Source organism: Hydra vulgaris, chromosome 10 (assembly GCF_038396675.1).
Source record: "Hydra vulgaris chromosome 10, alternate assembly HydraT2T_AEP".
NCBI lineage: Eukaryota > Metazoa > Cnidaria > Hydrozoa > Anthoathecata > Hydridae > Hydra > Hydra vulgaris.
This window is the reverse complement of record NC_088929.1, coordinates 6,524,718-6,537,119: the sequence shown is the minus strand read 5'-3', so window position 1 is coordinate 6,537,119 and position 12,402 is coordinate 6,524,718. Positions and strand designations below refer to the sequence as shown.

General features: G+C 26.7%; 1 protein-coding gene across 1 annotated transcript in view; it reads left to right on the top strand.

The window, feature by feature from the left end:
* The first annotated feature begins 5,864 nt into the window (after positions 1 to 5,864).
* The window catches only part of LOC100199240 (neurofibromin), a 196,769-nt gene continuing 190,231 nt past the window's right edge, over positions 5,865 to 12,402 (top strand). The window contains exons 1-2 of the mRNA XM_065807168.1: positions 5,865 to 6,145; positions 11,132 to 11,278. Coding sequence (XP_065663240.1) covers positions 6,083 to 6,145; positions 11,132 to 11,278 — 210 coding nt within the window. The 5' untranslated portion in view covers positions 5,865 to 6,082. The remainder of the gene's footprint in view (positions 6,146 to 11,131; positions 11,279 to 12,402) is intronic.

Here is a 12,402-nt window from a genome sequence, read left to right as displayed (position 1 = left end):
TTTTTGTCAAAAATCGATTAATTTTGTATTCAATTAAGAACAATTTTTCATTCCGGATTTTTTGTGAACAGACGTTAATTTTTTCACATTAGAAAGATAATTTGATCTGCTTAAAAATGGTAAAGACAAAAAACCTTTTTTCGATTTGTTTTAGAAAATATTATATAAAGTTTATTAGGCTACTCAACCTACCCCAGCAGGGTAAGTTGAGCAATTGTGTGGGGTAAGTTGAGCAATAAAAAAATGAATGTATTTCTCTGACAACTATTAACTCTGTTATAAAACCAAAACATAGCTTCCTTATAAATTAAATATGTACTTTTAATTTTAATAAATTATTTAAGATATGAATATAAAAACTAATAATTTTGAGACTAAAATAAAAACAAAACAAAACTTTTCAATCTTAAAACTAAACACAACTTTTTAAACACATTTTTAAACAAAACTTGTTAATATTATGATAAAATAATAATTAAACACTTGATGTTAGTCTTCAATTTTCATTTTGCAGTTAATACATATTTTTATTTTTAATATAACTTATTTTTAAAGTTTCAGATTCTTTTTTTAATGCAAGCAAATGTTTTGTTTTAACAAAAATTTTAGTATTGAATTTTACACTTATCTACTTTAATTCCTACTTTTCAAGTTCAAATATAATTTGTGTTACTCTTCAATTTTAAAAACATACTTAAGCTGAGAAAGTCGATAGTAAGAAGGCTTGACAATAGAATATCTTGCAGTAAAGAATATTAGCATTTCTTTAGATATTTTATATAGAATTTCATAGTAAAACATTTGTGGCATCATATCAATCAAATCATATACTACACCACGTATATAAAAGTTCCACATTTGTACAGGAAATGAGCATCTCTCATCCTAAAATAAAAAATCTTACATTAGTAAAAGTAAAAATATCAAAAGTTTAAATGTGTGGGGTTTAAAACCTAACAAAACTTTTTCAAGAAAAAGTTCTACAAAAATTTATTTACAAAAATTTTAATTAAACATCAAATTTTTATTTCAAATATTAATATTAATAGTTTTGACCAGAATGTGAATCATATTTTGAATGAGACCATTGATTGCAACCTTGACACTGGATCCAATTTTCTTCTGGTAGACTTTCAGAATAAGTTACCCAACATACAAGACAAGCATAATTTTTTTTGTCATCTTAGTTTTTTTGCTTGATTGTTTTTTAACTTTTTTTAATATACTAAGCAGCAGAGCCTCCTTATTGCCATGATCTGCAAAGGATTGACAGGCAGAATTTTTTTTTGGTTTCTTTAAAATTTCTTTCTTCTCAGTTTTTTTGTTTGTTTGTTTCTTTACTTTTTTTAATATACAATGTAACTGAGTCTCTTTATTACCATGCTCTTTTTTATTATTTGAAAAAGATTGACAGGTAGATCATTTTTTTTGTTTCTCAACTTTTTTAAGTTTCTTAGTTTGCTGTTGTTTAAATATAATTCTTTCTGGAGTGTCTGTTAAAATACCAGCTTTCCTTTTTCTTCGTCTTATCAAATATATTTCTTGATGCTGCTTTTGGGTAAGGCCTCACAGTTTCTGGAGAAAATGCTTTAGGAGTTTCAGGATTAAGTAACGCTGTCTCTTTATTAATACTATTTATGACAGATTAACCTGAAGATGATGTTAAACGTACTTCAGAATGAAGTACTTTTCAGAATGAGCTCCATGTGATAGCTCAGATACGAAATTTGCTGGTTCTATACGGTCTGTGACAAATGATGGTAAAAAATAATCAGTAAAATTGTTTGGATAGTACAGGTATACACCAGTTTTTTGAAAACCCTTTGTAATGTTAGTACACGTTATAGCTAATGGCAATGAATCAGATACAATTTTTGGTATGTCATAAATTGTTATGGCTTTTTCAGGATTTTTTCTCAGCCATGCATTTTGTGTAACTGATAGGTACTTTTTAAAAGGTCCAAACACTGATACACTTAGTGGCTGCAACTTAAAGCTGCAGTGTGGTGGTAAAGACAACAAGACTATTTCATTCTCCTTTGCTAAGTTTAGTGTTTCAAAATGTAAGTGAGAAGAGAGATTGTTTAAAATCAACAGAATTTTATATTCATTTAAAGGCTTCACATGTCTAATGAAATGTTGCATAAAATTTTTACATTCAATATCTGTAACCCAGCCACTTCCATTACATACCCTAATACAGTCTAGTGGACCATTATTAACAAAATAATCTTTGTAATTTTTGCAAAGGAACGCAAACATCGGAGGCACAGTATTTCGGGAGGCAGATACAGGGGTTACCATTGTGACATAAGTGTCTTTTTCCCAAGACGTCATAGCACCAACATTTCTCTTGCCCTTTACAGCTACAATTTTATTAGGTGAAGCACTGAATTTTTATATACAACTTATCCTAACTTTACCATAACTTCACCTAACTTATCAAAAAACACCTTTACATTTGCAGGGTTAAATGATATTGCTGTACCAAGGCTAGTTGCTTTAGATTTCCTTATAGATAATTAAGGATATCTTTTTAAAAACTAGTCATCCACTTTTTACCAGACATCTTATTTACTGTCCAAGAGTCTGGTATTTTGATTTTGAATTGAAGAGCACATTCATAGGCAAGAGAATGAACATCTTTAGGAGTATAACCATAAATTATAGATGCCATTTGCAATAAATAATTTTTTAAGGCACTTTCTTGATCTTGGGAAAAAATTATTCTAGGTTTGGAATAACCCATGGATGGGTAACCACCAGAGTTAAGTTTTAAAATGTATCTTGTTAATGTAAAATTCTTTAGCAGTTGCAGTAACACTTTTTTTCCCCTCTAAAACAGAACTTGCTGCATCACTAAGCTGCTGGCTTATTTTTATAATTAGGCATCCTATAATATATATATATATATATATATATATATATATATATATATATATATATATATATATATATATATATATATACACACACACACATATATGTGCGTGTGTGCGTGTGTGTGTGCGTTTGTGTGTGTGCGTGTGTGTGTGTGTGTATGTGTGTGTGTGTGTGTGTGTGTGTGTGTGTGTGTGTGTGTGTGTGTGTGTGTGTGTGTGTGTGTGTGTGTGTGTGTGTGTGTGTGTGTGTGTGTGTGTGTGTGTGTGTGTGTGTGTGTGTGTGTGTGTGTTAGTATGTGTGTATACACACACTCTCTAACTGTTATATATCAATATTTAAAGTTTTTTATTTAAATACAGTAATATTAAATAATATATATAAATTATTAACATATAGTATAAATAATCAAAATATAAATGAAATATCATATTTTATATATGTTTTGATTAGGCGCTACTGCACTTTCACACCTTCCTTTTTTTATTGCTGATTTTGATAGAGAATTTTATGCTACTTAAGAATCGTATAAAAACGAAGTTCTGAAAATCAACAGAAAGTGCTCTAATTCGATGTCGAAGTTTAAAAAAATAAACTAAAAAATTACATGAAAGTTTAATTTTATTCGCCATTTTTTAAAAACGTTTTACATCAAAGTTTACATTTCGAAATCCATCGTTTAGAAAATCTTTTTTTAATTATGAACCCGGTTTTTGTTGTCGTCAAAATTAAATTTTAATTGAATGTTTTTGTGAATATGTTTTATATATTCTTAATTAATCTTTTAAAAATTAAATTAAGATATTGCTTTTTAAATGTAAATAAATCGATTGACAAATATGGATTGGCGCAATTAAATTTACATACATTGACTTATAAATAGGGATTCGCACAACTAAATGCACATACATCGACTGACAAATAGGGATTGGCGATTAAACGTACATGATTTGGAACAGGGTTAGGATTTGGGCCAGAGATAAATTAGAAAATGATGCGCTCACCATTTTTTAACGGTTTTGCTTTAAATTGTTGATAGAAACCAGGCTTGTTTCCATTTATATTTGAAAAGGATTTTCATTATAACCGAGTATGAAAAAAATGGCGAATATTAGCGTTTTTTAGTATATTTTTTTAAACTTCAATATCGAATTAAAGCACTTTCTGTTGATTTTCAGACCTTAGTTTTTATACGATTCCTAATCAGCATAAAATTCTCTATCATAATCAGAAATAAAAAAAGGGAGGCGCGAAAGTGCAGTAGCACCTTTTGATTATATATTATATATTATAAATTGGTTATATGTTTTTTAAATATGCACACTATCTCAATATTATTATCATAATAAACATAGTAAACAAGATTAATTAAAAAAATTTATTCAAGAACTTTTTAACTTTAAGATTTTATTGACGAAGTAATATTGAAGTGAAAATATTTTAAAAATAATAAAAAATCAAATAATTTTAAACCATAATAACTTATTAAAAAAAAAAGTTTTAAGATATTAATTTATAATTGTTATGAGTATTTTATAATGAATAATTTAAAAGTGCGAATGGACCTTAAAACGTTTACCAAACGAAATTTTATCTTCGCGTCTGATAGAGCCGTTTTATTATTCGTTCAACGAATCGGATTCGTTGTCAAATCTGCTCAATTTACCCCTACTAGACAAGACTACTCACCAGTTAGGTTATAAAAAGAACTATAAGACTTGGGAAAAAATGGATAAGTATGATCAATAGCTAAATAAATGGGTAAAGAATAAACACTTATGTGATTCCAGATAAATGCTTTTTTGAGCATCTAAGAGAAAAATAGCAAAAATATTTTATTTACTTTTTTGGTCCAAAATCGAAAAAATGTCTGTGCATGGGGTCCAACAACCATTTGATGCGCATTTACCATTACCATTCTAAATACCTATCTTTTATCCATTAAATGTTTTGCCATGCAATGAGTACTTTTTGAGATATTATAATTTCCCAACTTGCCTCTATGCTCAACTAGCCATGCTCTACCTTAAACAATTCCGTTAATAATAATTATAAACTCTACTTTACTGAACTAAAATATATAGTCACTAAATTTCTACAAATAAAGTCAATCAGTTTCTGCAAGTAAACATTTTATAAATGAACGCAACAATTTTTAGAGGTCGGAAGTACAATAATCACTAATAACAAGTTATAAAGATAAAAATGTAAACTATATTATTGAATATATTAAAAAAAAAAACAGAAAAAAAAATTTAGACAAGTTAAGACAGGATGCCATACCACCACATTTTCATAAAATAGAAACCTACTTGCCACTTTTTTACATTTCTCCTATGATTAGGAGTAAAATCTTGAAAAAAATAATTTCAAGATTACAAAACATTATAAACATTTAGTTAATATATAAAAATATTGTGTAAATTAAATTTTTTTTATGTAAAGATTAGTTTTTTTTTTCAGTCTTTGAGCAATTTTTAAACTTTTGTAATTCGAAGTAATTGCGCTAACTTGAGTTTAGGAGCAAAAATCCTAAAGTTACACCTTTCAGTCCAAACCACATGTTAGAGGAATAAAATTTTGAAAAAATTGTAAAATATTTTTAAAATTGATTTTTATGTTAAACTAGATCAAAATTTTTAACATAATTTAAAATTTATAAAATAAACTTTTAGCGTGAACTTGCAAATAAAATGTCGTTTAATATAAAACGAGGAATTTGTAAATTTACATATTCATTACTTTTAATCGCAAATAGATTTTTTGATTGTCGTGTTCTTCTATTCGTGGGTTTAGGGGGGCCTAAATTATGATCTATTTTTGTTCCTTAATTCCAAATATTATTTTTTTTTTTATTGACACAAGTATCAAAGTATAAATATTTAGTGTTTGCCCCATGTTTAGAAAATAACTGTGGAACTTAAAAAATTTTTTTGTCCGACCTGTCGCCATCTCTATATTTAAACCGCAAACTACTCAAGCGTCTCAAATCGAAGATACTCAAATCGTCCTAACAACACGACATCATCCGGATATAAATTAAACCGAATAAATCAAATAATGTAAACATAGTGAACCGAAAAAGTGCTGAAAAAAACACCAGAACGGTTTATATCGAGCTGTATGCATGATCCATGACAATATTTAATTCTGATAATACTACTTTTTAAATTAATATGCTAAGTTGTGAAATTGCAATATCATGTCGATAACATTTAAAGCATCAGATTGGATAAACGTAGAATTAAAGCGTTTCAAACAACAAGTATAAAATATTTATAACTTTATCGTATCTTGGTTTTCATCTGTATTGCTCTTTAAATCAAAACTTATAGTTATTTATAGAAAAAAACTTATATATATATATATATTTAAAAAAAATAAATAATAATAATAATTATAAAAAAATCCTTTCTTTTTGAATTAGTAAAAAAAGCTTATAAATTATTTAGCTAAATGTTTCATAATTTTCTATAGTCAATAAAACAATTTTTATAATGATACAAAGTATAAGTAAATGATATAATAATAAATAAATTAAAATACAATCACTTCTAAACTTTTTTAGTTAAATATTTTTTTTTTTTGTTCATACTTTTGGAAAACTTATTTTTGTTTTTATTGTTGTTGAAGAAAGAAAGAGAAATATTAAACTAAAAAAGTTCAAAGTGATTGTATTTTAATTAATTTTATTATTACACCATTTATTTTTATTGTTATTTTATATCATAAAAATTGTTTTGTCAAAAATAAAGAAGGTTCTTTATCTATAAATAATGAATCTAGATACTCTCATATAGCATGATTAAAACAAAAATAATGATTATTTATAAAAATATATGTAGATATTGGTGTGTATATAAAAAAGTAAAGTCAAATAAAATTAAATCAATAATAAATGATAAGTAAATAAGTTATTAATAAATGAGAAGAATAAAAGTAATCTATTTATAAAAAAAAAAATTAAATATCAAATAATGATTAAATATTTATAGTTTTATTTAAATAATTTTAAATAAAAAATTAATAATAGAAAGAAAGATAAATAAATAGAGGTATTAGGACATACTCTATATCATAAAAATACATAATTTGTAACCATCTTGTTAAAAGACACACACACAGCATATATGTTAAACATACATATATATTTTTTTACTTTTTATTTTTTGCTGGGATATATGTAAAAATCATGGATTTTCACTTGTGTCTCCCTGATAGTAGTTATGCAACTCTTTCTGTTATCTCCTAATAATAGTACAGCTCAGTTAACTAGTTCTGAGGCCAGCTGGTAGTAAGCTTTTCTTACCTATGTTGTTGCTCTTAGAAAGTCTGATTCCACCAACAGCTTTCAAATATCAGAATATTTATAGTTCCATGTTGCCCATCCATTAGTTCTTTTGGTGCTCATTTTTGAGACTACATATAGAGCACTCAGTTATGGCTTTAGGTTTATAAGCAGAACTGAGGCAACTTCATAGCTCATTGCTTAGGATGCCATGCTCTATCTATGATTGAATCAAGTTCTCTATAACTTAAAACATGGCCAAAGTACCCAAAAGTATTTAAAAAAAAACATCACTACCAATACCTCCTACCTACCTTAAATCTACTTTTTGCCAATAATTGTGGTCTTTGAAATAACTTTTCGTTAGTTTTATCTTACCTCTTGCAAAATTCACCAGACTTACTAGCTCTTTTCAGGCTAATTTAAATTCTACTTTCTTTTTAAGATCTTTTTATTGATGGTTATTATACTTTGATTCATAAAGACTTGTATATTCACATGGTTGGCTTAGGCATATACTTACACATCTATTCAACTATTTATCAAGAAATCTGATTTGAACTTCTCTGACCATTTTTTCAGTCAATTCCCCTTCTCTTTGTTCTTTATTGCTCTCCTTCTTCTCAAGACTGCACTCTTTTAGATGTAACTTCTGATCAAATTTACCATTTTTTCAGTCAATTCCTTTTCTCTTTGTCCCACTGCCATTATTGCTATTATTGGTGAGTTAAATGCTCATTACACTGAATGGGTTGCTTCTAACACCACTGATCCTGCTGGCACTTAAGCTCATAGCTTCTGTAATTCTCAATCTCTTACTCAGGTAGTTAACTTTGTGACTTGTTTTCCAGACAACACTTATCACTTATTTTCACTTCTTGATTTGTTTCTTATCTCTGACCCTTGTGTTCAGTTTCTCCTTGTCCTCTTTTAGGTGATACCAACCATACAGTAATCTCTATCTAAAATCTTTCATCTTGTTCTTTTTCGGACTCATCCTATCATCACACTGCTTACTAATACCATAAAACTGACTGGGATTCTTTTTGTGATTTACTTTTTTAAGGTCTTTAGGCTGATGTTTTTCATCTCTCTATTGATAAACACACTTCCTATATAATCTCCTTGATCTAGGCAAGTACAGAAGCTTTTGTTCCATCTAATCAGTTTTAAGTGTGCAGCTGCTCATAAGAACAAATTTCTTTTTATTAATGCTAACAACCAATGTTAAAATGTGCTGCCTAATGCCTCACTTCATATTCTGCCTCACTTAGTATTCTGTTGTCAAAGTTATTTCTCAATTAAATTTTATAGTTTGTGGTCCAGACAATATTCCTCTTATAGTCTTACAAAAGTGTTCTCCAGAAATCTCTTCAATTCTATCTAAACAATTTAATAAACACTTGGCCGAATTTGTTTTTCTTTCTTCCTGCTAGAAAATAGCATCTGTGGTTTAAATTTTTAAAAACTCAGGAGAACACTCTGACTCCTCTAACTATAATCAAATCATCAATTACAGCAAGTCTTGCTTCCTCATCTGCTCTTGAGGTTCTACTTTTTAAAATTTTTTAGTGTAATTGGTCTTGAAATTGGATAAAATTCCTGACAAATAAAGCAGGAAATACTAGAATTTACTGAAGTTCATTTGCTTCAAGAATCAGTGTGAGATGATTATTGTAAATTCATCAAGGTCTTCATCATTTTTCTTAGAGGTTCACCTGTATGAGGAATCAACTTCATGGCACCAGGTGCAATGCATCATTCCAGGTGGATGTCACAAAAGATATACTCACTAAAACTGTGATTGTTTCAGTCACAATTTAAGTATACTGTATTTAAAATGAAAGACCTCCATAAGATGTAATTCATTGTTGGGCCTGATTTTTTTTGATCCCAACATGTTATCTGAAACAAAACAAAAAGTGGTGAGTGCGCTACAGTTTAAGTAGTGTGTTCCACCTCATTCAAAGCAAATCATTTTCAGTAAGTCTTGGCAGCATAACTTGGGGGTCTGTACATTGGTTGTGATTTTTTGATTTTTGATGCTGAAACATGGGAAAGCAGAGATGATACAAGCAAGGTACGACAGTAATCAACAAGCTTCTTGTCTAATGATAATGATGAAAGGGGTTAAGCCCTTGTGCAGAATTTGAGCAAACTAAAAACCATAATAATAAAAGATAACTCTCAATTAGCACCAGTTTCAATTCCTCCTCCAAGTTGTAGCTGATCACTGACATTGTTACCCAGATTGTCTGAAGTCCAACGTCAAGCGTCTAACAAATAAACATGGAACAGTAAACATTTTCTGTAACAATACATGTATTAGTGTTATGAGTTTGATTATTTGAACATGCTATTGTTCAACTATCAGTTTGCACACATACAAATAATATGTTTTACAAAATAGAATATAAATGTTCAGAGAAAGAAAAACAGAGCATGATAAATTAGTAGAAAATTACTTAGTACATTTTTTTTATTTTACAGTGTTTCATCAATAGAGACTCATCATAAATAAATGCTCAAATTAAAAATCTTCAATTTATACCAAAAATTAAGTTACAAAAGTCATGAATGTCTTAATAACAGTAATATTTTACACATAAGTGGAGTTATACACACATAAGCGGAATTGTACACACATAAGTGGAATCGTACACACATAAGTCGAATCGTACACGCATTAGTGGAATTGTACACATTTGTGGAATATATTGACACTAATATAAAAAAAAAATTTCTTTAGAATTGTTCATTTCTATTATATAAAATAATAATAAAAAATCCTCCTGATTTATTATTATTTTTTTAGTTTTGGAAATATATATGCAGTTGTGTGTTTAAGGATGGACCAATTTAATAAAAAATCATCAATTTTTTAATCTTTCGATTCCCATATGTATTTTGACAACAAGCTGTCTTTTAAATATATATATATATATATACTTTTAAGGGGTTGCTTATGGTTGGCAAAATATTTTTTTCATTTACCCACCATCTATTCTCACTCCTCTGTTAAATCAATGTATTGTTTATCAGCTAAGTTTTTAGAAGAAGCAAAATATTTATATACCTTGTGTTTTAATACAAATTTTCCACTCGAAAGGCAATTGTTTTTTGGTTTATAATTACAATTTTTTGTTATTTTTTCATTTAGAATTTCTTTTTTGTATAACACCGCACTATATAAATCTTTTATAAATCTTTCCATATTTATTCCATAATTATGTTTCTAGTTCTAATTTACTTTTTTGCATTCCTTTTTAAGGGTCATACTTTATTTCAAAATTTTAAAAACCGCTTCTTTTAAGGGCATCTTTATAAATATGTTTGAAGCAAATATTATGATACAGTTGATCTTTAGTTAATCTTTAATCTTTACATTTGATCATTTTTAAGTTAATCTGTAGTGAGTTCAACTGTATATTAGTTATTATTTGTTATTTTAGAATTTTAATTCAATTTTAATTCAATTTTTGAGCAAGTTAATTTTTATGTAGTTATTTTAGTTTTAACTTCAAATTATATTATTATTAGATATATAATTCACTTTTGACTTAGTATTAATTATTATTAAAGTTATATTTATGATTTTATTTATATGTAATAATATATAATAGTCTGTTAAACTTAAAGCTTATGTAAATATAGTTAAAAATTAAATTTTAAACATTTAAAGATATATAACATATACAAAAAGTCTAAATTTTATTGTAATTTGATAAATTATATTGTAACTTATTATATGTTATATATTAATATTCTGTTTTATATTTACTATTTATTTTATACTGATTATATCTAATTGTTATACTTTTTAAATCATTTATTTAAACATGCAAATAGACTTTTACAAGTTATCATTTAAAATGTTAATTTTTAAAAAAAAATTTTTTAAGTTTGAATGTTTATTATTTGTATTGTTTATATATTATATATATATTATTTATAACATTATAGCTCCCAATAGAAGGTTATGGAAAGAATAATCAAGAATTTGAAAAATCTACAAATCTTGTGCGAGCGAGTTTGGTTAAGCTTGCAAAAAACAAATTTCAAGTTATCACTATCACATTGGCCAGTTACATAACAGATCTGAATACTCTGGTAATATTAAATAAAGCTTTGAATATGTAAATATGTATATAAATGTTCATATACATATATATATATATATATATATATATATATATATATATATATATATATATATATATATATATATATATATATATATATATATATATATATATAAATTAGTAAAAAACACTTATCTAACTGTTATCTTCTACTTTAAGTTTCACCATTGCTGGATCATCAGGAAGAGTTACTAAATCTCAAAAAAAATTCAATTTATAAAAAAAATTATTTTTCAGGAAGTTATAAATTATTATAAAAAAATTTTTAATTACTATATTTTTTTTGTTAACAGGAAGTTACAGAAAGTAATTAATAAATAATTTTCTTTGGAATGGGAATAGTTTAATTTGGTCATTTGTTTTTATAATTTTTTAAGAGGTATTTGTTTTCGTGCCTACATTTAGAAATTAATTCAGATTTTTTATTTAATAAATTTTCTTGATTTAAATGAGTAATTATTTCAAATTTTTCTTGCAAACATAGCATACATTTTTTGGAAATGTTATTATAGGCAGGGGCAGATTTTAGAATAGACCATTGTAAATTAAAATTTTTTAAATCCCAAATATATTTTGACAGCATAGTCTCTTTTGAATATTTTTTGTGTTTAAATGATTGTTTGTGGTTGGCATAACGTTTTTTCCATTCCCCTCAGTTAAGCCAATACATTGTTTATCAGGGTTATTTTGTGAGGAAACAATGCACTTGTAAATTATGTTTTTCGAAAGGCATTTTCCATTTAGAGGGCAATCTATTTTTTGTTTACAATTACAATAATCAGTGTTTTTTTCTTTTATATGTTCATTTTTATTAATTAACGCGTAGTTGTGGCCTTTTATAATTCTTTCTAAATTTTTTGTACAACTATAACTTACTTTAATGGTATTTCTGTTAAAAATCTTATGTAATTTATTAGAGGGAGGAAAATGTTTGTCTACTAATTTTAGAAAAATTTTACCTATATTTGTTGAAACATTTTTGCTGGGGGGTTGAACCAAATTATGTTTCTATTTCTATTACGCTTTTTTGCAATTTTCTTTTCAAATTTTAGCTTGAAATTTTGAAAGAAAATTGCAAAAAAGCGTAATAGA